This window comes from Podarcis gaigeae, assembly GCF_964106915.1.
Source record: "Podarcis gaigeae genome assembly, chromosome: 8".
Lineage (NCBI taxonomy): Eukaryota > Metazoa > Chordata > Lepidosauria > Squamata > Lacertidae > Podarcis > Podarcis gaigeae.
Genome location: NC_139684.1, coordinates 63,754,310 through 63,782,127, shown reverse-complemented (window position 1 = coordinate 63,782,127; position 27,818 = coordinate 63,754,310). Strand labels below are relative to the sequence as shown.

The following is a 27,818-nucleotide window of genomic DNA, read 5'->3' as shown; positions in this document are numbered from 1 at the left end:
TTTATTATATGGTGTATTATAATTTAAATTCAGTGGAATTCAAACTCTAATGCACATTGTGCCCTATCCCCCATAACAGATTTAGGGGCACATGTGGTGAGAGAAGAGGGGAGCACCAGGTAACATCCTTGTGCTGACAGAACATGTGACTTAGTGCTGCTTCGAGAGTGACCCTCAGTCTCCCAGGTTATTTCACAACTAGTATGGGCTGGCCCTACCATTAGGCAGAATGAGGCATCTGCCTCAGCGGCAGGTGGTGGGAGGCAGGGACCAGTGGCGAATTGTTTGAAGGTACTGGAAGAAAGTGGCAGAAATTTGTAGGGCACTATAAATAAAACAAGTAAGTCATATGAGCGGCCATGCACCACCTAAGCTAGTGGAGTGTTGTCTTAACTAGCCTGTCCAGCTTTTGATGAGTGAATGGGAGGGAGCTGCCTTATTGTCCTTCTCTTCCTGGCAGCAAAATGTCATGGAACAACCCTGCAATTAGTTTCCGCTGGAAGTGATTCTTTTCTACTTCCTGGCAGCAATACAGCTCAGCCCCTTGAAAAATCCCCATTCCTGTTCAGCAAACATTTTGAACAGCTCCATTGTGCCTCCCTGACTGTATCTTTGAGCAAAACAAGGTGATTGGGCCAGGATGAAGAGGCCAGCATTTCAATTCCTGGCTGACCGCGACTTCAGTTGGGTCAGCACATGGATTAGACCAGCACTGTCAAATTATAGGCAGCGAGGAAAAGGAAGTCCCTTCATTTTAATCTCCCTCCCCTTTGCTTTTTTTATTTTTTAATGGAAATTAGACTAGGCACTCCATAAAGTGACCTGCTCTGCTTCTGGCCATCTGCTGATAAGAGACTAGCAAAAGCTGATCTGAGAGGAAAACATTGTGCAAGTTGGAGGCTGAGGCCTAGCTGCAGAGCCCAGTGGATGAGGCCTTTGCCCCTGTTGCCATAGAGACAGACAGCAGATGCAGGGGAGGAGGCTGAAAGATGGTGGCGGAAGACTGTGCCCAGCAGATCAGATGGCATGGGATGGCCCCAAACGGACAGTGCCAGGTATCAGTTTCCTCCTGCTGAATGTGTAAGCCAAAAGGACTAACATGTACCCTATTGTGGCCAGCTGTTTCATATTCTGGTAAGACAACAAACCCCTTCGTACTGGGCTCCTCCAAACGTCCTTTTTATTGAGTGTTCATTATTATTTGTGCTCATGATGATATAACAGGGGGTTGCCATTGTCCTCTTTTTTTCCAGGACATGTCCTCTTTTTCAGGAGTAAAATTTCTATCTGGGTGGATTTTTTGAATTTTCCAAAATGTCTGGGGGCGTGTGTGTGTGTGAGTGGGCTACTTTTTATTTTGCATACACAGTACTAGATGACCAAGTGCAAAACATATACGGTATATATTGTGTGAGTTTTACATGATGCGGGAAAGGAGCAGGTCCTTGTTTTTTTATATTATGAAGGGACATTGTAGAATGTGCCTGCTCCTGCACCTCCTTCTCACCCCAGGTGCCGGCAAATGTGTCCTCTTTTTTTGCTCTTCAAAATATGGCAACCCTATATATGCGATCACACTTTCAGGATGTATGGTGTCTGCGACAGTTGCTTGAGCAATGAAAAGACCCAGATGAGTATGGGTCCGTTTTTAAAACGCTGCTGTTTACAGATAACACAAAGAAACACATAAAATAAAGGAATACTTAAAGGTAAAGGTAAAGGTACCCCTGCCCGTACGGGCCAGTCTTGACAGACTCTAGGGTTGTGCGCCCATCTCACTCAAGAGGCCAGGGGCCAGCGCTGTCCGGAGACACTTCCGGGTCACGTGGCCAGCGTGACAAAGCTGCATCTGGCGAGCCAGCGCAGCACACGGAAACACCGTTTACCTTCCCGCCAGTAAGCGGTCCCTATTTATCTACTTGCACCCGGGGGTGCTTTCAAACTACTAGGTTGGCAGGCGCTGGGACCGAGCAACGGGAGCGCACCCCGCCGCGGGGATTCGAACCGCCGACCTTTCGATCGGCAAGCCCTAGGCGCTGAGGCTTTTACCCACAGCGCCACCCACGTCCCTAAAGGAATACTTAAGGGATAGCAAAAAACCAAAAACCCTGTTTTTAATGTTGTATTTTAATGGTTGTAACCTGCTCTGGGACCTTGGGGTAATTTTGAAGAAGAGGAGGAGGAGGAGGAGGAGGAGGAGGAAGAAGGAGAAGAAGAAGAAGAAGAAGAAGTTGAAAAAGATTTTATAACAATATGAATTCCAGTGATTCAGTAATATCTCCTACTTTCCCACAAAGTACTGCACTAGGTATTACTCATTTGGTATCATTGCGTTTGATTTCTTCCTTTTAACAATAACCAATTCTTCTGTTACTAATTAGAAACAGATGGAATGCTACCTGGTTTTCCGTTTCTAATTGTTAACAATTAAATAACCGTAAATATATTAGAGTACCTGTATTAAAGGTCTAACTATTCTTCTTTCACTCATCCATACTTCCCCCACGTTGCCTTTATGCTACCACATCAGACATTTCTAGCTAAGACTTTGGAATCCACTTACTACATTTTATTGGCTCATCTAAAAAAAATAAAATCATCTTATTTGGTTGCCACAGTCAAGACCACCACCACAAATCCGGTTGAGCCATTATCACTGTTAGCGAGGGATGATGGGAGTTGTAGTCCCAAAACATCCAGAGGGCCAAGTTTGGCCATGTCTGGACCAAGGCATCATAGGAACAGAGGAAGCTGCCTTATACTGACTCAGACCATTGACCTATCCAGCTCATTGTTGTTTATACTGATGGGCAGCAGCAGTGGCGTAACATGCACTAGCAGTGCCCAGGGGAGGCAAGAATTCCCCCCCCCCAACCTCCTTGTGGGTGCCGTATGGGAGGCAAAAGGCAGACTTTGCTGCACCCCTGCAGTAGCCGCTCCTCATGAAGGTTGCCTGCTCGTCAGTCTTTGCGTTTGTCCTCTCAGCTTGGCGAGCTCCCAGTGGGACCAGTGGCTGGCACTCCTTGACAGGCAGTGTCCCAGCAACACCAAAGTCCCAGTGTCCCAGCAACACCAAAGCTGCAGCTGCAGCAGGCCTAGGAGGAAGGTGGCAGAGAGCAGGCTAAGACACCAAGTGCAGCCCTTCTTCCGTCGCCTCTCCTTGGCCCCACAGCATGAGGGCGTGCACCAGTGGGTCCTGGGTGAGTGGGCAGCTCTGCACTGGGGCATGCTCCCTTGCCCAGGGGCACATGTCAGGTGGGAAGCCCCAGGGTAGGACCAATGCAGGCTGGGGAAAGCCCAGACTCCAGTCAGTGGGAGTTCCACCTAGGGGTAGGTATGCCTTCGTCGATCATGAAGAGAAGGAGATGCTGCCATAGCCCTAAAGGCCAAGCCTGGGCATGGCTCGCCTTCCCACAGCTCTGGAAGGCAGCAGTCATGTGGCCTCAGTGAAGGAGCCTGTCATGGGGACGCCAGGTTGCGCCCCCTCAGAATTCTGCAACTGGGGCCACGACCCCCTTTGCCCCTCCCATACACACTACACCACACTACACCAGGCAGCAGCTCTGCAGGATTTTAGACACAAGGTCTCTCCCAGTTGGAAATTGAACTGGGCTTTTCTGCATGCAAGGCAGTTGTTCCACCACTGAGCTAAGGCCCTTCACATGCGTCAGTGCCTGCACCTGCAGAAGAGCACATGTGTGTGAGGAGCGATCAATGTGAATTCAAGAGGTGAGTCTCGAAGCTAACTCACCTGGCCGCTAACAATATTCCAGTACTATTTTGTCTGTGGGATGCAACACAAAACAAGAAGAACAAAGTACTGTGTGGTGCACAATATGCAAGCATTAGCGTTCCCCAGCTGCGTTTGTTATAATGATGCATTAGATTAGACAATGCCTCCAACAGAGATGCTAAAAGCCCTCCTTACTGGCACAGGCCAGAAGCGCCCCTGCATATCTTCTTCCCATGCGATGTGAAATGGAGATAAAAGATAGGGTGGAAATGATGGCTATACAGAAATGGATTTATTGTGGAGACTGCAACACCAGCACATTCTGAAGCAGCTTTTAATTGGTGGAGAGGGTAGTTTAAAAGAATAAAAATCGTTATTGGAGCTGTAAATGTGTGACTCTTAGAAGAGGTTATCTATACAGAAAAGAGCTGGGGAAGGGACCGTTGAGTGTGTTTAACAGGCTCCAAAAATTAAAAAAAAAAAACCTGTTTGGAGGCACTATCTAGCGAAGAAAGATGTCTGCTTATTGTTAAAATGAAGGCCTTGTATTCATTTAGTGCTATGCGGTCCCCTTGAAAATAACTGAAATTTCTGGACAGTTTATTTGATGCTGCAAAAAAGGACAAATCTGTAGCATGAAGATTTGTAGCTGCTGATAAAGGAATTATAGATATGACATTTCTCCTTTTTGTATATGGATACATTTTTAATACAGATGATACTGTGCTTGTTCTGATGCTTTCCTTAACTATGTGAATAAGAGCCTTGATTTTATATTTGTTTAAAATACTTTTATTCTGCTTTATACCCACACCTACCTTAATAGATTGCAGTTATTGGGAATATAATGGCACCAGGTCCAAGACTAGCACAGCTTGTCTTCCTTGTTTGAAAGATCCAAGGCCTGCCCTGATCTGCACTCAACATCATCTTTTTTCAGCTGCTACTACTGCGGGAGCATTGCTGGAGGAGCTTTGGCAGCAGAGCTTTCTGACACTGCAATGAGAAGGCATTCATAGGAGAATTTTAGTCTCCACCCACAGACTTACCTCTGTTAGGGATGGTGGATAAATTAGATTTTGGTCCCATTTAAAGGTGAACCTACCTATTTTGCCCTTCCCGAAACAATAAGCAACTGAAACACAGCCATCCTTTGAAATTCACTCTTCTCCAAATTTTGCAGTGTAGTTCTCCAACAAAGTAATGTATATAAAAATACATACATTGGGGTAAAGTCTACATAATTCATAAATTTGTGGAAAATACATAAAAGCAACATATCGGGCAATTGCTTTGAAAAAAGTCTGTGTCAGGGGAAATTGCATGGAAGAGTCTATATTAGGAGAAATTCTCAGTGAAACACTTGTTCTATAAGCTTGGATCCCCAGATGTTGCTGGGCTACAATTCCCATCATCCCTGCCATGGGCTGAGGAATATGGGAGTTGTATTCAACAATATCTGGGGACCCAAAGTTGAAGAATAGTGCAGCCAATACTGAGCTATGTGGACCAATGATCTAACTCAGTATAATGCAAATTCTTATGTTCTTACATGATGTCAGCTGCAGTAAAAATGTGACTGACTTGCACAGCACAATGCAAGATCTGACAATCAGCCGACCTGGCAAAAACAGGTCACGTGACATCATTGTGACATCAGACCTGGCCCAGAGGAAACTGAGATAAATAAGGACCTGACCCAGGGGCCAAATACGGTCCCCCACCCCTGTTTTAAAGGGCCATTGTTGGTGAGTTTTGTCCTCTGCCCTCAGAGTTCACCCTGCTGAAAACAAAAAGTGAAAGTGAGAGACCGTTCAGTCTCCCTCTTTCTCTCTCTTTCTCTGTGAAGCCTTCACATAACAGAGCCTCCCAATGAGATCTTAAAAACTGGAAGACTGGTAAAGGAAGAGGTGTTCCCAGAGATACAGCAGACCCAAAACATATAAAGCTTAGATCACTAATGTAATGAGCACACTTTGTGCCACTAAGCAGCTGGTGACCCCAATTTCGCTGCAGCCCTAACTCTGCCAGGAGGTAAGCTGTGTAGGGTTAATAGAGAACATCACGTTGAGATAAAAAGAAAAGAAAAGGGGCTTTTATTTTAGCCCACTAACCTTCAACACCACAGGCTGTAACATAACAGCTGAAGTTTTCTATTTTCCTCAGTGGTAGGAATTTTCAAGTACAGTTTCCCTGTAAGAAAGTATTGCAGATTTACAGGGTGTTTTCCTCCCCCACAACATTTCCTTATTTGCATTATGCAAATTGAGCATAGGAGAGTACAGATGAAGCCATCTTGATGCTTTATAGATTTCTCCAAAAGGAAATGGCACACCCTGGAAGCCACAAAGCCAACTGCATAACCCAAACTCTCCTTTCTTTATCTGGCTACATGCCAATTCCCAGCTTTCTTGCCATACCTACACAGAGTGGCTAGTCTTAGAGTATGTTCTAATTATTGTTTACTGCAGCTCCAGCATGCTCTCACCACTGTTTTTTCAATCGAGGTTAACCACAATCACACACCGTTAACCACAATCCATCTGAATCTAGTGGCTTTAAGAGAAATATTCCTCTGTGATGCACTCTAGATAGATAGATAGATAGATAGATAGATAGATAGATAGATAGATAGATTTTAAAACTTCCATGTGATTCAAAAACCAAAGTCATGGCTCCATTGCGGTGAGAATAGTTCAGGCAGCTTTTGCACATGCAGAAATGACAGCATATGTACAGATGAAAGCATAATTGAATTGGGGTTCAGCACAGGGAAAGAAATCTTCAGGTGAGAACATCCCCACTCTGGTGTAAACAGCATCAGGAGAAAGTGATGTCAAAAATACAGCAGAAGGCAAACCACCTCACAGTTTCAAATTGCTAATGTGAACATACCCTTAGTTCACATCCTGTCTGATAGGGATGTCCAGCAGCTAGCCAGTAGCAACTGGGTACCAAGAACCATTAAGGAAGCATTTTTAAGCAATGGTGGACTTTGGGGCTCAGATTTAAGCGGCACCCTGGGCAACACCAGAATCCGACGTCCCCCTTGTGCTCCATTTGAAATCATAGTTGCAGTGCTCACTGCAGTGTCCCTGAGGCTCTGCACCTAGTTTGCCTGAACCAGTTGCGCTCCCCTAAATCCACCTCTGCTTCAAGCCACCAAGAACTTCTTTTAGGGACAGATTGCAGTACAGTGATACCTCAGGTTACATACACTTCAGGTTACATACGCTTCAGGTTACAGACTCCGCTAACCCAGAAATAGTGCTTCAGGTTAAGAACTTTGCTTCAGGATGAGAACAGAAATCGGGCTCCGGCAGCGTGGCAGCAGCAGGAGGACCCATTAGCTAAAGTGGTGCTTCAGGTTAAGAACAGTTTCAGGTTAATTACGGACCTCCGGAACGAATTAAGTACTTAACCTGAGGTGCCACTGTAATAGCAATTTTTATGTTTTAAAAAATAGGGAGGACCCATTGTTGTTTCTATCCCAAAATCTTATGTGTATAGCCTGATAACTGTGGCACTTAAAAAAGACTTATATAGCATACATTTTATATCCTAGAACTGAATGCTGTGTCCAGTGTTATTCCTACTCACAGTAGACCCATTGAAATTAATGGGCAATGCTAATTTGGATCTATTAAATGCAGTAGGTCTGCTCTGAGTAGAACTTCACTGAATACAAGCCTGAGTTTACAGAGTGACTTTTTGTCTGCAAGATCCAGCTCATTTTGTACTTCTTATTTTTCTTTGTTGCCCCATTACCTTTCACTCAATGGCTCTTGTTAGCAGTATATTTCTGCCATGCAGTGAATGGCTTACTTATAGTAAGAGATAGATGCTGTGGTCTGTTTGCAGGGTTTTGACCTCCCGAACAACTGCTTTGCTAATCAGAAGCCAAGCAGTTTATGGTTTCTCGTTTTAATCAAAGCAGCAGGATCGGTAGCTAATTCCCACCACCACCGATCAATACTGCAAATGATCTTGCTTACAAAGGACAAGCCACCTAAGAGGGATTCCATGTAAGAACTCCTCCCACTGAGGGCCTGGTTTCTTGTATCATAGGTGTACGTTTAACCATCTCATCGCAAGCTGGTGTTAATAATACAAAGGATATTGCTGCTTCTGTTATGCCTGAGCCTACTTTGTTGAATCCCAAAGACTAATTAGAGACTGGGGAATAATTAGTGCTTCACCCAATGCTTTTAGTTCATTCTATTTCAGTTTCAAAGAGCAAAAGCAAATATCTGATTGGAACACTCTCTCTCTTTTTTCTGTATGTGTTGAATATTTTATGGTTCTTCCGCATTGCATCGCTATGCTGCGGGTTGTCAAGAATCACATTGTCTTTGCTCTAGATCCAAGGTGAGGGAGCTGTTCCTGACACTTTTGAAATCCAATTAGTGCATTTCATGTCAGCTATGATGCAGGCTGAGGGGGAGAGAAATCCCCCTCCTCACAGCAGCTGTTTGGTTATTAGAGAGCAGAAGCCTGATGTACAGTGAGCAGATTGGTTATTTTGGGACCCAAAACAGTTGTTTTCTACGCTTGGCCTAGAAATTTCATGGGACTCCGTGGAGGCAATAATACATGGAGGCGAAGGCAGAGGTGATCTGAAGACTGGGGGAGAAGCAGCTATCCATCTTTAATATAGGCATCCTGAACATAACAGTCAAGCAAATGTTGGGGTTTACATAAGCACACCATATATGGCAGAAGCAGGAGGTGGTCCTCTATGAATCTGGGAAGGTTCTGTGATTACATAAATCTTCTTCTTAAGGGACTGATATGTCCCTGAACAGCTGCCCTACAAGCTGCATTTTTTCCTTCAGCCATTGCTGCGACAAAGCACAGAAGCGAATATATGCTGTATGTGGATAGGGGGCTGGCTTTTATACAGATTAATTCAATTTGGCATAGGGAAACAGGCACTTAGAACAGGGGGATCTAAGACAGACCCTTAAGAGCACTAAGCTCTTACAAACATACAAAATTGCCTTATGCGAATTCAGGCCAATAGTTCAGTCAGCTCTTCCAGCCCCCTCCCACACCTCTAAGCTAAGGTTGGGGAAGAAATTCAATTCAGTTCTCAATTAAAGGTGAACTTACATAATTCACACTTCCCAAGACAATGTGAGAACCTAAACACACCATCCTCTGAAATTAGCACTTCTCTTAATTTTGTGATACTGTTCTCCAACTAAACTGTTTACAACAAAGGTTTTATATTAGAGGAAAGCATGCATAAAAGTGAATATATTGGTGAAAATAACTTATGCAAATCTGTGTCTTCCTTTGTCTTGTTTTCTGGCGATTTATTTCCTCTTCTTTGGCAATGCACAAGTAGCAAAGCTTGCTCAAGAATGGCGAGATACCTCTAAGGAAGAGGCGTAAGCCGCAACACCTTGAGGAACTGTGTTTCTAATGACTTTGAATAAAAAATATAAGAAATAATATGTTTGGATATTTGCATTTTGCTCCATATTGGCCTAGGGGGAGGCCTGGGGAGGAGTTGTGGCTCTTCGGGTGTCCTGGGGGCCAAACAGAGAGGCCTGAACAGTCTTTTGTTTCCCATCCCCGATTTAACTATTGTGGGCTGTTTCCCACCCCTGTTCTTACTATTCAAATACTGTTGATGTATTTATTACATTTCTATCCTGCCTTTCCTCCAAGGAACAACCCTGTGAAGTAGGTTAGGCTGAGAAGAGAAGAAGAAGAAGAAGAAGAAGAAGAAGAAGAAGAAGAAGAAGAAGAAGAAGAAGAAGAAGAAGAAGAAGAAGAGTTTGGATTTGATATCCCGCCTTTCACTCCCCTTTAAGGAGTCTCAAAGCGGCTAACATTCTCCTTTCCCTTCCTCCCTCGCAACAAACACTCTGTGAGGTGAGTGGGGCTGAGAGACTTCAGAGAAGTGTGACTGGCCCAAGGTCACCCAGCAGCTGCATGTGGAGGAGCGGAGACACGAACCCGGTTCACCAGATTACGAGTCCACCGCTCTTTACCACTACACCACGCTGGCACTGAGATGGGTCCAAAGTCACCCAGTGAGGTTGATGGCAGACTGAGGATATGAACCCTGGTGTCCCAGGTGCTAGTCTGACACTCTTAACTCCTACGTTACAATGACTCTGCATCAATGTGTGTTTAGCAAAAGTATGTCACAAAGTGGAGGTTGATGGAGACTGTGATGTGGATTTATTCTTGCCACTTTAAACACCTACTTCCTAGACATTCAGTCGATTGCATAGTTGTTACTCATTTGTTGCGTAAGATCCAGGAATATTCCATTAATAAGATGCTTCCAGTTCATGAATCAGGCATTTCCCTGGTGCTTAAACCATGTATATGTGGTTTTGGGGGAAGGCAACGTCTTTCTCCAGCTAACAAGGTTGTTCCAGTTAGGAGTACTGACTGCAAAGCAGTTATACAAACATTATTGGTCCAAAGATCATTCCTGCCACATTGCTGATCATAAGGACACAGGCTACCAGTGCTGGTTCCAGATTGGGATGGGGGGTAACCTTGAGGAGGATACCATTTGTGTCCCCCTCCCTGAATAGGCTCCTCCTCCACTAATTGCCCTCTTTCTGTGGGCCCAGGACGGTGGGGGAGGCAAGCAGAGTCTGCTGATCCTTCTCACTCCTGTCACTGCTCATTTACTTAGGGCAGGTGAGGTGAGCAGGAAGTGGCAGCAAAGGAGATGGGAAAACAGCAAGGCTGCAGGGCCACCAGAGGTCAGCAGTATGTCCTCTGATGAGGAAGGAGCCTTGGCTCTTTCTAGGTTATGCTGCCCCTAATGCCAGCCCTGCAGCTTTCCCGCTTCATGCCCATACTGTGTTGCTGTGACATCCTTCACAGATTTAATCCACTTTTTGGTAGCTGAGCAGTCCCCATCAATACCACACAAGCAAAGACACTGCCACAAAGCCCTTTTAGAAGGGGAAGGGGTGTAGTGAGAATTAATGCCCTTCTATCTCTTGCAGCAAGGCCCAACTATTTTATGAACCTTTCCTGTTTGCATTTTTCGTCCTGTGTGGGACGTGCACCGCCTCTCTCCCAGGGTTTTCAGTAATTATGAGCATAAGAAGACCCCTGCTGGATCAGGCCAGAGGCCCATCTAGCCCAGCATCTCTGCATCCCACAGTAGCCAAGCAAGTGCCTATGGGAAGCCCACAAGCAGGATGTGAGAGCATCTGGCTGTTGTTTCCAAGTGACTGGCATTCAAAGATAGCATATGAACTATCATGCCTAGAGGCCGCTGATAGTCTTATACTCCACAAAGCTGACTAATCCCCTTTTAAAGCCGAGTTGGTGGCCGTCCCCACATCTTGTCATAATTAAACTATGCACACCCCGCTCTCTATCAAACACATACACATCACATGTAAACATGACACTGCTGGTGGTGGATTAGAACTAGTTCAAAGTGCTAAAGTGAAGGTTCAGCCATTTTTTACAATCTGCACAAGCACAAAGTCTCGTTTTTTAGGCCCAACTCGATCTGTCGGGGCAGCTATCTCTGCTATTCCTATGTCAGCCCCATAAAGAGGGTACGGGTTGGATAACTGTAACAAAGGGAGCCCCTTGCTTCAGGTGGCAGAGCAGGTGGTGTGGCAGATCAATGCTTTGGCCTCAGGCCACCTGCCACAGCTGTTGGCCTGTTGCCTTCGCCCACTGTTTTGCTGGCAGGAGAGCTGCCTGCCAGGCTAGTGCAGAGCTTGTCTGAGGCCCAGGGTGGGAATCTTGTCGTTGGCAAGACAGTGTAAGTTCGGCAGGTCCTTAAGCACCACCCCTAGCCAACTTAGCCCTCTGAGGCCTGGGGTATGTGTACCCGGCTGCTCTCACATCTGTATGGACCTGATGCCAGCTATTGCTTTGAAACTGTATGGGGGGGGGAGTTATTGTTTTTGTTTGTTCCTATGGTATGCATTTTGGTTTTTTTATATTGTAAACCACCCTGTGCTCTTTCGATGGTATAGAAATATAACAACAACCACCTCTATATCCAGGGCCTGCCCCTGTGTCATCACCAGGGGCCACCCTTAGGTCTCAGGTTTGGGCTCTGAAATCTCAGGGTCTAGGATGGTTCAGACTTGGCAAATCTAATATTAAATCTATTTGAATATATGGCTTGCAATATCAAAAAGACTAGACACAGGTTTACTGCTGGTAGGAAAAATGCAGCCTGGATGCTTAAACAGCTTTGCACATTTTCTCTGTCTCTCACACATGCACACCCTCCTCTCACTCACAGATTAATTTTGTTCTCTATAGATATTTTTACCTTGATCAAAAATAAAAGCCCTTCTGTGTTCTGCTTCTCTGTGAGCTGCATAATTATCTCACTTGCTATTGAACAATGCAGTTGAAGGGGTATTTTGGTTATTTGCACCCCCTCCTGTCTTGTTCATCCACATCACAATTAATAATAATGCAATTTTAATTCTAGACTATCTGAATATATATATATATAGAGAGAGAGAGTGAGTTAGTTAGTTAGTTAGTTAGTTAGTTAGTTAAACGGTCACTAGAAGTTGTGAGGGTCTTCTTGATGCCTCCAAACTTTATAATTTTCCCAAATGGGTCAAAAGAAAGAAATCTAAATCTATATTTTATTCAACATCTGTTGAGTTGGGGTGGACGGTAGGTATGGGGGAGAAATGTGATTCAGTTCACATTTAAAGGCAAGTCTACCTAATTTGCAATTTCCAAAATATGAGAACTGAAAGACAATCATTCTTCAAAATTCATACTTCTCCAAATTTTGCCATGTTTTTCTCTAGCCAAGTGATGTCTTTAAAAGTACATAAACTGGGGTAAAGTATGCATAAAAATGCACATATTAGTGAAAATAACATACAAAATGCATTATTATAGGGAAAATTGCTTTCAAAATGTGCATATTTAGCAAAATTGTACTCAAACATGTATAGTAAGAAAAACCTGCACTAAAACGCTGGTGAATTTTCACCAGAATTTTATTTAAAGTGCAAACTGATGTGGAAATATGAACAACTGAACTTAAGATTGGACAGATGAGAAACTGAAATGGACTGATTCACCCATACCTAAAATAGAGGTAGGATACAGGGGAACAGTAAAGGTCTGGTCCTGCAAGGTTATTCTAGTTCGCTTCCTATAATTTGCAATCAGGAAAAGTAAGTCTCTAGACCGTTTGCCTCATGTAGCTTTTAGGGACATTGTGCAGGCAATTCTGCCCAGTAGCTTTCTAAAAAAACAATAAACTTATTTCCACCTTCCATCATTCTGGCCAATGAATGTCAAGGCACTGGAATAACTGACAAGCAATAGGCCAGAGATAGAGAACCTGTGGTCCTACAGATGTTGTTGCAGTCAAGGGGCCTAAGGGTTGATGGGAGTTGCACCAGGTTGGCAAAAGCTGATTTAAAGGGTATCAAATGATAGGGTGATGTCAGTGGTGCCTCTGCAGTTATGGAGCTCAGTTCCCAAAGATCCTATAAGCTCCCTCTCTGTGTTTTTTGACTGGTGCTGAAAACTTTTTAATGCTAAAAGTTCTTTTTAAAAATATCTCGGCTGTTTACATAGATGAGAGTTGGAGAATGTGTAGCCCTGCAGATGTTGTTGGATTCCATTCCCATGAGCCTCAACTGGCACAACCTGTGGTTAAAGTTAAGAGTTCTAGTCCAACAACATCTCGGTGGTCCCAGATTTCCCATTCCTGCTTTAGCAGAATGTTTAGAATACCCATTTCCAACCTGGTGCTCCCCCATATTTTGGACTTCAACTCCCATCAGCCCCAGTTGGTGAAGGCTGGTTTAGAACCACGAACAACATGGAGAACTAGGGAGGGTTTGTACTGCAAACACAGCACGTTAAACACCACAGAACTTAATTAATTATGGTTATTTCTAGTATAGAAATCTTCATCAAGGGGTCAAGAAGCTGAACCACATCAAAAATACCGCGGAGTCTTTCAGGTTGTAAACATCTGCTTGAAAAAAAATCTACTGCTGATTATTCAGTCTGAAAAATCTACCCATGTTTGGCTGCCGGATGCTTGTTTCCATGGAAACAGACATCCGATTGGGAGGAGAAAAAACAACCCAGCTTTAAGGTAATGTGTGTTTTGAAGGATCTATTGTTGCTTGTCACAATATTAACCCACTCTAATCTAGAAATTCATGTGCAGAAATCGTTGTGCTTTTTAAAAGTAGAGATACGTAACACATCAGGGTCCTCTTGATATAGCTCAGTTCATGGGTAATGTAAGGCAAGAGCTCAGAAAATAAGGGCTTGGTTTTATCACCACTGGTGCAGTTAGTCCATGGTCATTTGTCCTTGACATGTATATTGATTTCTACTGTGATTTAAATGAAAAGGTCATAAAAACCCATCCATTACCAGTAGGAAACCAAACCTTTGAGAGTGCTGTGCCTGAGTGTGCACACTCATGTGTTTAGGTAGGTAGATATATTCAATATTTGAGATGGGGACAGATGGAGAAAAAGGCAGAATCGCTTAACAATAAAAACCCATACAGATGATTTATGTATATGCTTTATCTACGTTCCTCTTACCATTCCACAGCCCAGACAGCACTAAATGGGCTTCAGTTCAAGCATTTGGCTTATGTGAATTGTGGATCCAGCCCAGCCACCTACTGAATAAATGGGACATTTGTCCCGAGTGCTCTAAAGGGAGTGTTCAGCAACTAGTGCTTTGTCTCTGATCATTTTGTCAAGCCTGGTAGATTGGGGGTGGGGGGAAAGAGAGACTATTGTTTTGAGACAATTGGAAGCCATAAGGTTGTCAGATTTGTAAACCAACCTTTAACTATGTATTTAAAAGCCCTTTAACCCTACAGGCATTAACCAGTGTTTCAGCTTATCTCTGTGCTGCAAAGTTTTCACCTGTGAATTCTTGCTTATGATGCTGCTTCTTAAGGCATAGTGGCATATTAGTAGGATTTTTTCCTGCAAAGTTGTCACCCCAGCAGAAAGCAACCTCCTACAATATTGAGATGATTTATTTCAGATAGTTATGACATTTGGGATGGGACAGAGGCAAGCCAATAGCCAGAAATGGTCTCAAAATGGGATTTAATGGGTTGAGGAATCATCACCACATAACAGAGACAATGGCTCCCCATTTGTGAAATGCTCTCCCCAAGGAGGCTCGCCCAACACCTTCAATACATACCTTTAGGTGTCAGGTGAAAACATTTCTCTTCAACCAGGTGTTAGGCTGATTAACATTCTATATATCAGTGGGGGGTGCTACCGGTTTGTTTTGCTTCTGTTTTTATTTTATTTAGTATTTTGTGTTTTCATTTTGTATTTTTAATAAATAATAATAATGTGGCCTTAGTAAGCAATTGGATAAGATACTGCCCGCATGCTTTTAATTCTACCAATAAACAGGGATAAGGCGCACACACCTGTGGCTACAAAACTAATCAGAGAAGAAAGAGGAGACGTTTGGAATGGTTTCTATGTTGAACTCTTGAGAAGGGGCAGGGAATTGGGGCTGCATCCTTTGCAACACTTACTTGAGACAAGTTCCACTGAGCATAGTTGGACTTACCTCTGAGTAACCTGCATAGATTTGCTGTTTAGGTAAGTATGTGGCATGAGAACAGAATTAATCCCAAGCACCCAGTGCTATGTTTAAAAATGGGACCAGGGACCAGTTATAAACTCATTTGAGTTTATAACTTTATTCTAACAAGACTCTTGCCCCAAGCGTCAGACAAGCTCGGCACAGGCCTTGATATAGGTACCATGTAGTGCTAAACTACAAACTGAGACCATAGTTGTCAATGTTTTCATTTTTTAAAGGGAAATTCCCTTATTCCAAATAGGATTCCTCGCAAGAAAAGGGAAAATTTGACAGGTATGCCTGAGACACCAGGATTCCAATCCCCACTGCCATGAAGCTAACTGGGTAACCTTGGGTCAGTTGCTGTCTCTTAGCCTAATTACTTCATGGGACTGCTTTGAAGATAAAAAGTGGAGGGGGAAGAACCATGTACATCTTGAAGTTCCTTGGAGGTAAGGCAAGGAGTAAATATGCTGATCCTGTGCACACTTAGAAGTTAGAGTCACAGTGAGTTTAATGGGAACTTTCACCCCACTGAAATCAATGTGATTTAAACATGTCTTAATTCTGGATGTATCATGGTCTGTCTCTCTTTTCTGCCAGAAAAAAGATAAAAATAAATCAGTTAACAGATTAACAAAATGTGTTGAGGACTGTACATTTTTGATATAGCAGTTGCATTTTATTATTTGATGTCTAATTTGTATATTTCATCCTCGTTAAAGTTACAGCATACAATTTATGGTAACACACGTGAGTGGTTTTCAGTTTATAATTAGTATTTTTATAGCAGCTTCCACTAAAGCATCTGCCAGCATTTTACAAACATTAGTAAATGAACTCTAACAATGCTCCTCTGAATTAGTCGTAATTTATGAACTTCTATCAGAGAATGTACCAAATGGAGGAACTGCCGATATGCAAAGAGCCTCCAGGGTGTGACTAAACAGACTCACTTCCTATTGTTGCAGACCTCCAAATATGTCGAGGACACCTGCTGAAAAATAATGAGGCAGAGGTTCTCCAGGGAATAAAGTTAACGCATGCACACAAAAAGCACAGGAGAAGCTGCTTTAGTGTCAATCAGGAAAATGGTCAGAATGTTGTTCGTAGGTTTTAAAAAAGCTGAAAATGGCCATTTCCAAACTAAATGTAGATTGTGGGGCTTGGCTGTGTGACAAACTTAAATCAGCTTCAAACCTGTTTCACTGCCATTTCTCGTAAGGAATCCTGGGGACTGTAGTTCCGTGAAGTGGGCTAGAATTGGCTCTGCAGTCTTTCTGCGCTAACGTGTATCCGACTTCTTTGTTCAAAAGATGTGAAAGTGACATCATTCAAACATAATGTTTGCTGTGAACCATGGTTAGGGAAATTAGCCAGTGTGTGCAGCTCAAGGGCACTCTGCTTTGCTGCTCTCTTTCTAGAGAAGTAAACCATGGCACATCTGGTTTAATGTTACATGCAAACCAGCACTTGTGATTCCCCCCCCCCACCTCCTTGATTGCTCATCGTTTGTATGTGATTAAAAGAACCCATGAGTGGTGGTTCATATGTTAACACTAAGCCAACCACTCTGTGGTTTGTTTCCTTACACGACTAGGAAACAGGATTGGTTGAGCTGTGTGAACATGCTTATTTTTCTAACTATAGTGTATGGCTAGGGTTCTACCAGTGAATTAAAACAATTTCCAAATGGGTTTAATTTAAAGATGTAGGATAGATGTGCTATATATTGCACAGGACTGCAGTTCCAGAGAAGGGATGTAGGAACGATTTAACCAGAATGCAGACATCTTAGAGTACTGTACTGGGTCATCTTAAAAACTAACACATCTACAGTACAGTGGTACCTCGGGTTAAGTACTTAATTCGTTCCAGAGGTCCGTACTTAACCTGAAACTGTTCTTAACCTGAAGCACCACTTTAACTAATGGGGCCTCCTGCTGCTGCGCCGCCAGACCACGATTTCTGTTCTCATCCTGAAGCAAAGTTCTTAACCTGAAGCACTATTTCTGGGTTAGCGGAGTCTGTAACCTGAAGCGTATGTAACCCGAGGTACCACTGTATTGTGGCACAAGCTTTTTGCAAATAGGTTTTAGTTTCCCAGACCCCCCCCCCCGAGTTTATACCATAATAATATTTAAGATGGCACAGGACCTTTGGCTGTTGTTCACAGTTACACTGCCTTAATCCCATGGTGTACATACGTTGCAAGTTACAATGTTGAGCCAATGCCAGTTTTACATTTGAGTTAGAAATGTGAAATGCAAGTACTTTTAATGTTTGTGTTTAAAAAATCCCTAACAATAAAGCCATGTATATCTTGAGGTTTCATTTTGTTTAAACCTGTGTAGGTGACCTGTGGCCTTCCAGGTGTTGCCATTGGGCTCAGGGTTCCACCATCCCTGGCTATGCTGGCTGAAGTTGACAGTGGTTGAAGTTCAACATCTGGAGGGCCACAAGTTCCTCACCCACATTTTAAAGCTTCCTTCTCATTTTGCTTTTAGCAGATTTTGACATCCTATATTCTGTTATATGGCCAGATTCCACCGAAATGAGCTCTTGATCATCAAGTGAGGTGCCAAATAACTTCATCTAAAGGAGGTGGAACTGCTCAATTAAAGACTGGTGTGATTGTTGGTATGACGCCCTCAAAATAAATTTAAAAATTGTCCAGTACCACCTTAGAGACCAACTAAGTTTGTTCTTAGGACTATAATCCTAACACTACACATTTGCAGTCTTATGGTGGTGCAAGACCCAGTGAATTCAGGTAAGCATGTTCAGGCATGAGTTGAAAGTTGAAACTTACATAAACATCTTATTAGAGAGTAAGCTACATTGAGCTCAGTGAAGCTTGCTTGAGAGTTAAAGGGCCACATGCAGGGGCTGCAAGGCCTTTTTGAGTAGAAGGGAGTGTGATTACACCTCGGTTTTTTTTGCGGAGGGAGGGCGTTTTTGTCTATTCTAAGGTCAAATGATTGACATGTAAGCAGCGGAGACAGGAGGGAGAATGAGAACAAAGGGACACTCTTCTGTTGCCCCAGGCAAGGAATGGACCGCGACGCCCACAAAGGTTGCAGGGAAGTTGGAGAAGGAAACCAAGAGCCTGCCAATTTCCCATATATTGCCTCCATCCACCCGCCTTAAAAGAAACCCAAAAAACTTTTATTGCACCCAGAGACACTCCCCAGCACTACATTTCCCATCATGCCATCAAAATAGAAGGGGCTAGAGAGAAAGAGAACGCTCCCCTCCTTTTCTCCCCCTCCCCGCTGCGCGGCACGTGCCGCCTTTCTCGGCCAATAGGGGGCGTGGCCGATGCAGGTCACGTGCCTTTGTTTGCCGCTTTTGTGGGGAGCGCTGGGCGGTTAGGAGCTGAGTCTGTGTGTAGCCGCCGCAGTGACAGGAGCAGGTGGGTTGCCTAAGAAGCTGGTTTGAATCCGAGGCGGGGCTGGGAACGGCGATAACGAGCGGTCGGTCCTTCACTGCGAGGGGCAAATGGGGCTTCGTTTAGTGGGGCGGCAGCGGAGTGCGTTGTCGGGGAAGAGGGGCGAAGGGGGTTTCTCGGGCGGGGTCTCTGAAAAATCCGCTTTTGTCTCAGGCGGCTCTGTTGCTTTGTCACCTGAATGGGCTGCTGCCGCTTTTTAAGCGAGTGCGTGGCTCGGTGGTGACTAGCGGGTAGGAGCGGGGGACAAAGGACCGCGAGCGAGGAAGGCAGAAGGGGCGCGTGTTCTCCTCGCGGAGGCTATTGTTCGCTCGCGCCCCCACCCCAGTTCCTGAATGGACTGGCGGCGCCCGCTCCCATTTCCCCCTTCCTCTGGTTTTCTTCTTGACAGCAGTAGCCCGTCTATTGTTGGAGGGAAAGGGGCGGCGCCGCTGTTGCTGTCGAAGCTGCCACCGCCGCCACCTTGTCGCGCCCGCCGACGGGGATTAAAGGGAGGGGGCGGCAGGCGCGTTCCTCAAGCGGCGTGAGGGGTTAAAATGTGACACAGGAAAAAGGTGGGAGTGGGCGGGAAAGAGAAGAGACCCCGCGTGCAGCGGGAGGAAAACGAGAAGAAGCCGCGAGCAGTGGCGTAGCGTGGGTTGTCAGCACCCGGGGCAAGGCAAGTAATTTGCGCCCCCTAACCCGTGGATTTGCGCCCCCTAATCCCCAGATGTTGCGGCCGGCCCCCCTGCACCCCCCACGCTACGCCACTGGCCCCGAGCCCAAATAGACGAAGAGGCAAGCGGCCCGCGCTCTCGCGGCTGAGGCGGCTTTTTTTGTGTGTGACGCCGTCTCGTTCGGGATTGTTTTGGCGCGCCGAAGACGGGAGGGTGGAGGAACGCGCGAGCAGCAGGTGCCCGGATGTTACCGTTATAGCTCAGATTCTTCCCTCCCCTATTTTTTTTTTTTTTTTTTTTTTTGCTGAGGGTGGAAGCGCGCGCGCGCGTTCTCGGGCTGTTTGAATTCGGTGCGGTTCTAGAATGGCGCGTGGGGTGGGCGGGGCTTCGAGGCAGGCGCCGCTCTTCATTTTCTCTCCCCCTCCCCCATCTTTTCCCCCTTCCACTATCTTGCATTATCTCTGATCCTTATTGGCTGTGAGTATTTTCTCCTGGTCCCGCCCCATAGTATGTAGTAGAAAGCCAGTGAGGGCTTTTTTCGAAACCACCCACCCCTGCTTTCAGATCTTGGGCGTTGTTGCTAGCCTTTGGTTTTTCAGCCTGACCGCAGAAGAGGTGCCCTTTAAGAACCCCAGCTTTTTGCTATTGTGCGTGTTTTATTTCTCCTCCTCCCCGCAAAAGAGCTTTGTTTGCCTGGGAATACGAACATACATATAGGTGCCATTGTGCTCCATTTAATTAGATATTATCTTAAGAGGTCAGGGGCGGAAGAGAAGAGGTTAGGGCAAGGCTCGGATTTATTTAATGTATGCCGCCTTGCTTTGTTAATACTGGGTTTAGCACAAACGGTTCTAGATCTCGATTATAGTGAGCCACCCTTTGTGTCTCGAGGTAGCAAGAACAATGGCGCATACCAATCCTAGGCTAGCAGATAAAAAGGAAATATGTCATCCTTCTGAGGCTCCTGAGGGAGGGTTTTGGTGAATCTAGTAGCATATATGTAAGGCTTTGATTGCTTTTAATCAACGTTGAAGGGACAGATGGAGCACATCTGCCCAGTGGATTAGTATTCGTTGCTGGAAATAAATTTCAAACCATAGTGTCTTACTTTTAGGTACCCTTGGATATAGCTGGAGGAGGGGGAGGCAATACAATTCTCAGGTGTTGTTATCAAACTTCTTGGTGCCCAAGCAGCCTGCACTCTAGCAATCTATCTAGCCTTAGGTGCCTTCATTTGACTAGCTGGTAGGAAAATCTGGTGTACCTTCTTACAAAATACTTGCACTTCTGGTTGCCCACTATCTACTTAAGAGCTTGGGGCACAGAATTGTTAATCCCAGACATAAATAACAGGATGTTTGAAATGGACACATGTAATTTGAAAACTCTTCATATTCACCTAGCTTGAGACACAGGACCAGCCCCTGCTTTATTGTGTATATCGGTAATGCAGTGTAAGACTGGTCTGCTTCACTCCAGTAAAGCACCGAGATTGTGTTGTAGCATCTTGATTTCTTTTAATACAGTTTTGAATAATATGAGTTAACAGTGGTGGATCCTTAGTGTTGGGGGTGGGGCTGATCTGAGGACATAACTTAATTCAGAGTACATCATTCTAGATATTTACTATGTATAGCAGATTGGTTTCTTTTTTCCAGATATGTTATTTTGCATGTCATCCAAACCTAAATAAGGACTAGAAACTGGTAGAAGGAAAACACTGAATAGAGAAGTTCAAGTCCTAACACTTATGTAATGATACTATCTATCTAATGTTTCCATCTTCTTAGTGCTCACCTATTGGAGTTCCTGCAGCAAATTATTTTGGAATCTACTTCAGCCATGGCTTCTTCTGGTAAGTGCTACTTTATCTACTAATACTTGTGTTAGAATCATGGGACCCAGTATTTCCCAACCTTGTGCCTCCAGCTGTTTTTGGACTACAATTCCCATCATCCCTTGCCACTGGTCTTGCTAGTCAGGGATGATGGGAGTTGTAGTTCAAAAACAGCTGGAGGCACAAGGTTGGGAAACACTAGTCCAACTCCCTGCAATGAAGGAATATACAGCTGTCCCATACAGGGGTCAAACCTGCAACCTTACCATTATCAGCACCATGCTCTACCAACTGAGCTATCCAGATATACGTAATGATGTCTCAAGATACATTTTTAATAAATTAAAAGCATTCTAAGTTACTTAATACTTAAACATCAGTAAAATGTATATTAAAACGCATTATAATTTTTTCAATCGCATCAGCATTAACCTGCCAGTGTTACAGCTATATTACACATACTGAAAAGCACAGATGACGTCTAGGCTTGAATGATAGTGTTCTTGTCAGGTGCGATATAACTAAGGTTCATACCTACATCCTGTGACAACTATTAAAATATCTATAACTGTCCTCAAATGGTGTTTTTATTGTAGTTTGACTATGTGTGAAACTAAATTTTGCTGTAGGTGCCCAAATATTGATGGTAGGATAACTGTACAGGTCTTAAGTGTGAATATTTAGCAAATGCCTGTATTAAAACATAAGGCACTTTTAAACTGGATTTGTTGTTTTCAAGGAAACAGGGATTGTGCCTTTGTGGAGATACTTTGTATTCTATTATAGGCCCCCGGGGACCTCAAACAACACTTAACGATGCGGAGGGAAGTGGGAGCCTCAATTAACTAGTCAAACAGGTTATAAAGTTTGTACTGCAAATGCAGACTTGAAATTTGATTTGCTTCCTTGAGCTTGAGGGCACTTTTAAGCAAAAGTGTGTGTTAGCATGATGTGGCTCAAGGATACTAACTATTACTTACAATGTCTCTTCTAGACATTCAGGTGAAAGAACTAGAAAAACGTGCTTCTGGACAGGCATTTGAATTGATACTTGGCCCTCCTTCAAAAGAAGCTGTTCCAGAGTTTCCCCTCTCTCCTCCAAAGAAAAAAGATCTCTCACTGGAAGAAATTCAAAGGAAGCTAGAAGCAGCAGAAGAAAGGCGCAAGGTAAACATTATTTTTCTAGTTCTAAATACTACACTACATTGTGCACAAGTGTATACTTGAAATGGTAGCCAGTTTATAGAATTTACCATTAGGAATGCTGTAGCCCATGAAAAATGCCTCAAACTGAATGTTACAGCACCTTAATAGTTATAATAAATTGAGGATTAGATAAAGATTAATAGTTCAAATAGAATTGCTGCAGTTCTGTTTGAATTTAAGTATACTGGAAGTGGAGAAAGAGATTCCAGGACAAATAGGGGAGACACACTTGTCTATTCCATGTGTGCCCTGATTTGAAACTAGCTTAGCTGCTAGTAGACTGAGGCCACTATCAATGACTCAGATGATACTTAACACAGCCCAACAACTGTAATTACATACAGACTACTCTCAACTAAACATGGAATGGATCTATATTCTAGTCCCATGAAGCTGAAGTGTTGAAGCAGCTAGCTGAGAAACGAGAGCACGAGAAAGAGGTGCTGCAGAAGGCAATTGAAGAAAATAACAACTTCAGCAAAATGGCAGAGGAAAAGTTGACCCACAAAATGGAAGCTATCAAAGAGAACAGAGAAGCACAAATGGCTGCTAAACTGGAGCGCTTGAGAGAGAAAGTAAGTCTGGTATTTAATATTCTCTATAAAATAATGGATAAGGGACGCAGGTGGCGCTGTGGGTTAAAGCCTCAGCGCCTAGGACTTGCCGATCGAAAGGTCGGTGGTTCGAATCCCTGCGGCGGGGTGCGCTCCCGCTGCTCGGTCCCAGCGCCTGCCAACCTAGCAGTTCGAAAGCACCTCCGGGTGCAAGTAGATAAATAGGGACCGTTTACCAGCGGGAAGGTAAACGGCGTTTCCGTGTGCAGCTCTGGCTCGCCAGAGCAGCGATGTCACGCTGGCCACGTGACCCGGAAGTGTCTCCGGACAGCGCTGGCCCCTGGCCTCTTGAGTGAGATGGGCGCACAACCCCAGAGTCTGTCAAGACTGGCCCGTACGGGCAGGGGTACCTTTACCTTTACCTTTACCTATAAAATAATGGAATATGAACTTGGACCACCAGTGACATTTACAAACTAGGTACAGTAGACTTTGGTTTAAAAAATAAAAATTAACACCTAACTGCTCAGAATTTGTACATAATTATTTAATTTTGGAGGGAATGAACTATTGGAATCACAGGACTTCCTAAGTAGCAATAAGGTAAGACCAAGTCAACAAATAGACAGTTAACACATACAGGTTTATACTGATAACCACTTCCCTAACCTTTGACTAAAACAAAATAGCTGCAGTTAGTTCTTTGTTTTGTCCCTGTGTTAAATACTGTGTTGAATAAGTATTTAGTGGTAGAGTTTAAAGAATGCTTTTGATAACTGAGAACTGCACAGAGCTGGAGGTACTTAAAAACTGGTTGGGTGGATTTTTTTTGGCTGCATGAAGCTTAAATGTTAACCTGTTGGGATGAAAACCATGCTTATCAAGTCATTAAACTATAGGATGCCACTCTGCTTGAGTGCATCACTATGTAAAACCCCAGGATATGCTCCGCAGAAACTGCAAATTGTAAGTTTTATTTTAGTCCAGACTTTGCATTGTGTTTATAGAAACAAAACAGTTTTGGTAGCAAGTAAAACCCCTGAAGAACCAAGTTTTCTCTCACTATCTTAACTCTTGCTTTACCAGGACAAGCATATTGAAGAAGTACGGAAGAACAAAGAAGGGGGGAAAGAATCTGGTGACAACGAAAGCGACTGACTTCATCCTGGAAACTGACTTTCTCCCCTTTGTCTAAATATCCAAAGACTGTATTGGCCAGTGTTTTTGTTAAGTTTCTAGAAAACTGATGTAGAGCTGTATAGTTAGATCCAACTGTACACATGCTTTGGGGAGCTAGAGGGGAGCCCTTTTCATGTTCACTCTTTTTCTAAAATGTTGTCTTTCCAGTGTAGCTATCTTGTTGCATTTCTTCTATTCCAGTGCATTTGTTCCTGGATTGATGGCTAGTGCTGTATTCAGCTCTGACATATTTGTGAAAGAAATATGTAGTGTAATGCTCATGCTGAATCTGTTACACTTCAGAATCTGTCGGTTTTAAACATATTACTGTAACCAAGTGACTTAATAAAAGCTGCACAGTGCTGTTATCACAGGTGACTGTTTCTGAGACTAGCATGACTAAATATGCAAATTGGGCATAGCTATGGCTAGAACATTTTGATGCAATAAAGAACAAAAAATGCTTGCAAGCAATATATCCAATGGCTAGTGATGTTTCACAGTAGCCAGCTTCCTTAGTTGTTGCCTATTGTCCCAGTTTCACAATAAGAGCTTTGTCTTGCACCTCAGCAGTTGTCAGCTGGTGGTTTGTTAAACAATTAAGAACCACCTCCCTCCCTGGATAGGCTTGCACTTTGTAACAAATAACTTCTTGTTAACGTGACTGTGATCTGACTTCCAAAGCATTTGCCTGTTAGTTTTTAAGTTTCATTTAAAATTTTGGGGTGTCCATACACCCTCAAGCTCCAAAGTCACCATTTTTGCAAACTGCTCTGGGTTCAAGTATAGTGCTTGGGATAAGAGAAAGCTTAGGTGGTGCTGGATATTAAAGAGACTTTATTGTTGAAACATACTGACTTAATACTTTTAAAAGGAAACTTGTGGATCTTGTAAAATGATTGCATTGTAGAGCCTTAAATTGGTTTTGGGAGTTTGGGTGTGGGGAATGATAGCAAAACAATGATCTGAAAGATAGTGTCTGCCAAATAGTGCTTGTTTTGTATCTTAGTGTTGTAAAATGTATTTGCCTGTTGGAGCAACTCCCCCATGTGGCAAAAAATGTAACTACATAGTCCCAGTATGGAATTCAATATTCCATTCTGAAGTATGGGCTTTTAATAAATACTTAACATTTCAGTGCACAAAAAACTACTGCAGGCACAATACTTAATTCAGAAAATTAATTACAAATATTTTAAAGAATAGATGGCTTTTCTTCACTTGCAGTACGAAGAACGCCCAACCTAGCTAGTACTGTGTTCATAACTAACCTACTTTGATGAGAGCCACTTAACAGACCTTTTCTCCCCAACTCCCCCCCCCCCCAAAGCTTCTGGAATGTTTCATAAGTAGTGTGACTGGTACCAGGTTATTCAAGCTGTATTTTAATGGCATAAATGCGAAATTGCTTCCTGTCCATGTCTCTGTACAGATGTGTGCTTGGTCAACTTGCTCATTACATCAACATATAAACATTACTCTGTAACCTATTAGATTTAGTCAGCCATCAATAAATAGACATAACTAAATTGGTTTCTTTTCCTTGCTGCCTATAAATAGTAAATACCTTGCCACCGAAAGCGCTTGTGATGCTTTAAAATGCGGGGGGACGGAGAAAAATGAATGCTGAATATGTGTGTAATTGCTAACTGGGAAATATTCTTAAAACATATCTCCCAAGTTTTCTTGGAGAAATAGGGTCATAGTGCATTCCTGCTTACCTCAATGGGACTTGAGGTAAGTGCATCCAGGATAGTCTTGTCCCTGTTCTGTTGCTAAGGGCTCCTTAGAACTTTCAATTTGATTTGCTTGCACAAAGCTTAAGTGGCAGTTAGACATCTGGTCTTTATTGAGTATCCCAATTTGCTTGTGGGATTGTCTATATGTCTTACTGTTCATTGATTCCCCACCCCACACTTCTCAGGGCTTAAAACATCCCCATCACTTAAAACAAGGTTTTTTAAAATGAAAATTGATGCACTAGGGTGACAGACCACAGTTGTCCAAAGCTAAAGTTCTTGTATGTGCTTGAATCACTCCTGCAAAATAGTGGCAAGTCTGGAGGCACACAAACTCCCATAGTCTGGAATAATTCAGTATTTTGCATCACTTGTCCTCTAGCTATGCACCAGATGGAAATATCTTGCTTAACAGACCTCGTGCAGGTAAAAAGTTTGTTTGATACCAAAGTTCACAAGGTAATGATGAAGAAACATACCAGTTGACATGGCTTTCTGGTACTTTCTGCTGTCAAGTCCTGAGTGCAGAGACTAGAAATGGGTAAATTAATTAATATAACTATTTACTGTAGTTGAGACTCGAATACTTTGGCCGCCTCATGAGAAGAGAAGACTCCCTGGAAAAGAACCTGATGTTGGGAAAGGGGGTACAAGGAGAAGGGAACGACAGAGGACGAGATGTTTGACCAAACTGCGGGAGGCAGTGGAAGACAGGAGTGCCTGGCGTGCTCTGGTCCATTAAAACTTAATGGGGCAAATAAGCAGTGGCTTAATTCTCTACCCCAATGAATAAGAATTTTTATTTTGTGGACCACCCTGAGATCTTTGATGAAAGACTGTATATAAATAAATAGAGGTAAAGGTATAGGTACCCCTGCCCGTTTGGGCCAGTCTTGCCAGACTCAGGTTGTGTGCTCATCTCACTCTATTGGCCGGGAGCCAGCGCTGTCCGCAGACACTTCCGGGTCACGTGGCCAGCGTGACAAGCTGCATCTGGCGAGCCAGCGCAGCACACGGAACACCGTTTACCTTCCCGCTGGTAAGCGGTCCCTATTTATCTACTTGCACCCAGAGGTGCTTTCAAACTGCTAGGTTGGCAGGTGCTGGGACTGAACGACGGGAGCGCACCCCGCTGCGGGGATTCGAACCGCCAACCATGCGATCGGCAAGTCCTAGGCGCTGAGGTTTTACCCATAGCGCCACCCACGTCCCATATAAATAAATATAAATAAAATATTAAAGGTGTGTACTGTGGGTGGTGGAAGAGTATTGAGAAGTTTTCAAAACTTCTAAATGATTAATAGCTGTTCATATGGTCCAACACTATATACAGCTTAGTGTGCCTTTGCTAGGAGCCATTTGGACTTGTAACAGATTTTGCATTATTCAGTACTTCAGATTTAGCTTGCTATCTAGTTAGTAAAATATCAATGAATTCCAAACTGGGCAAATAAGATTACCAGTATGCAGTACACATTTATATTCAAACGGTTGTAGCACATAAATGCAGGTAAACAATGTTTGATAGCATAAAACTCAGAAGAAGTGAAAATCACACAACTTACTTAATAGTATGATTTTTCCCATAATGGCTTTGCCATGGGATAGGGGGAAGACTAAATTAGCCGTTGGGTGAATCAAAAGGTGGATGTCCCTTGTGCAGCATTTCCCAAACAGCCTGCTGGGTGTTGGGCACGGGAAACGCGCGGCATGGGACTTTGCTAGACCTGAGTTGGGCAAAAATGTTTTCTGCAGGGATTGGCTGTGAAAAGTTTCTCACACAAGTAGGTCACAGCTGCTTCAGCCATGCATTTACTCCATTGCAAGTGAGTGTAGTTTAGGGAGCAAGGCCTCCTGAACCTACTTGGGGTTTGTGCTGGGCCTAA

At 43.7% G+C, this 27,818-nt stretch overlaps 1 protein-coding gene and 1 long non-coding RNA gene across 9 annotated transcripts; both read left to right on the top strand.

Moving 5' to 3' along the window:
• Positions 1-199: 199 nt before the first annotated feature.
• On the top strand, positions 200-24,561 carry STMN1 (stathmin 1; the record flags this gene model as incomplete). 8 transcript variants are annotated; one of them, XM_083751917.1, is made up of 6 exons in its annotated part: positions 200-1,134; positions 13,628-13,829; positions 21,208-21,272; positions 22,249-22,421; positions 22,844-23,035; positions 24,101-24,561. In XM_083751917.1, the coding sequence occupies 4 exons, from the start codon at positions 21,260-21,262 to the stop codon at positions 24,170-24,172; spliced, it is 450 nt and encodes a 149-aa protein (XP_083608043.1). In that variant the 3' UTR covers positions 24,173-24,561. The 8 variants fall into 8 exon arrangements, with proteins under 8 accessions (XP_083608043.1, XP_083608040.1, XP_083608041.1 ...); XM_083751914.1 differs by having other exon boundaries at positions 975-1,055; positions 13,633-13,829; XM_083751915.1 differs by lacking the exon at positions 13,628-13,829 and having other exon boundaries at positions 991-1,134.
• Positions 2,663-9,190, top strand: LOC310850461. The gene is made up of 3 exons (XR_014567341.1): positions 2,663-3,330; positions 3,654-5,481; positions 8,294-9,190. It is a non-coding gene; the product is annotated as an uncharacterized lncRNA (long non-coding RNA).
• Positions 24,562-27,818: the final 3,257 nt, after the last annotated feature.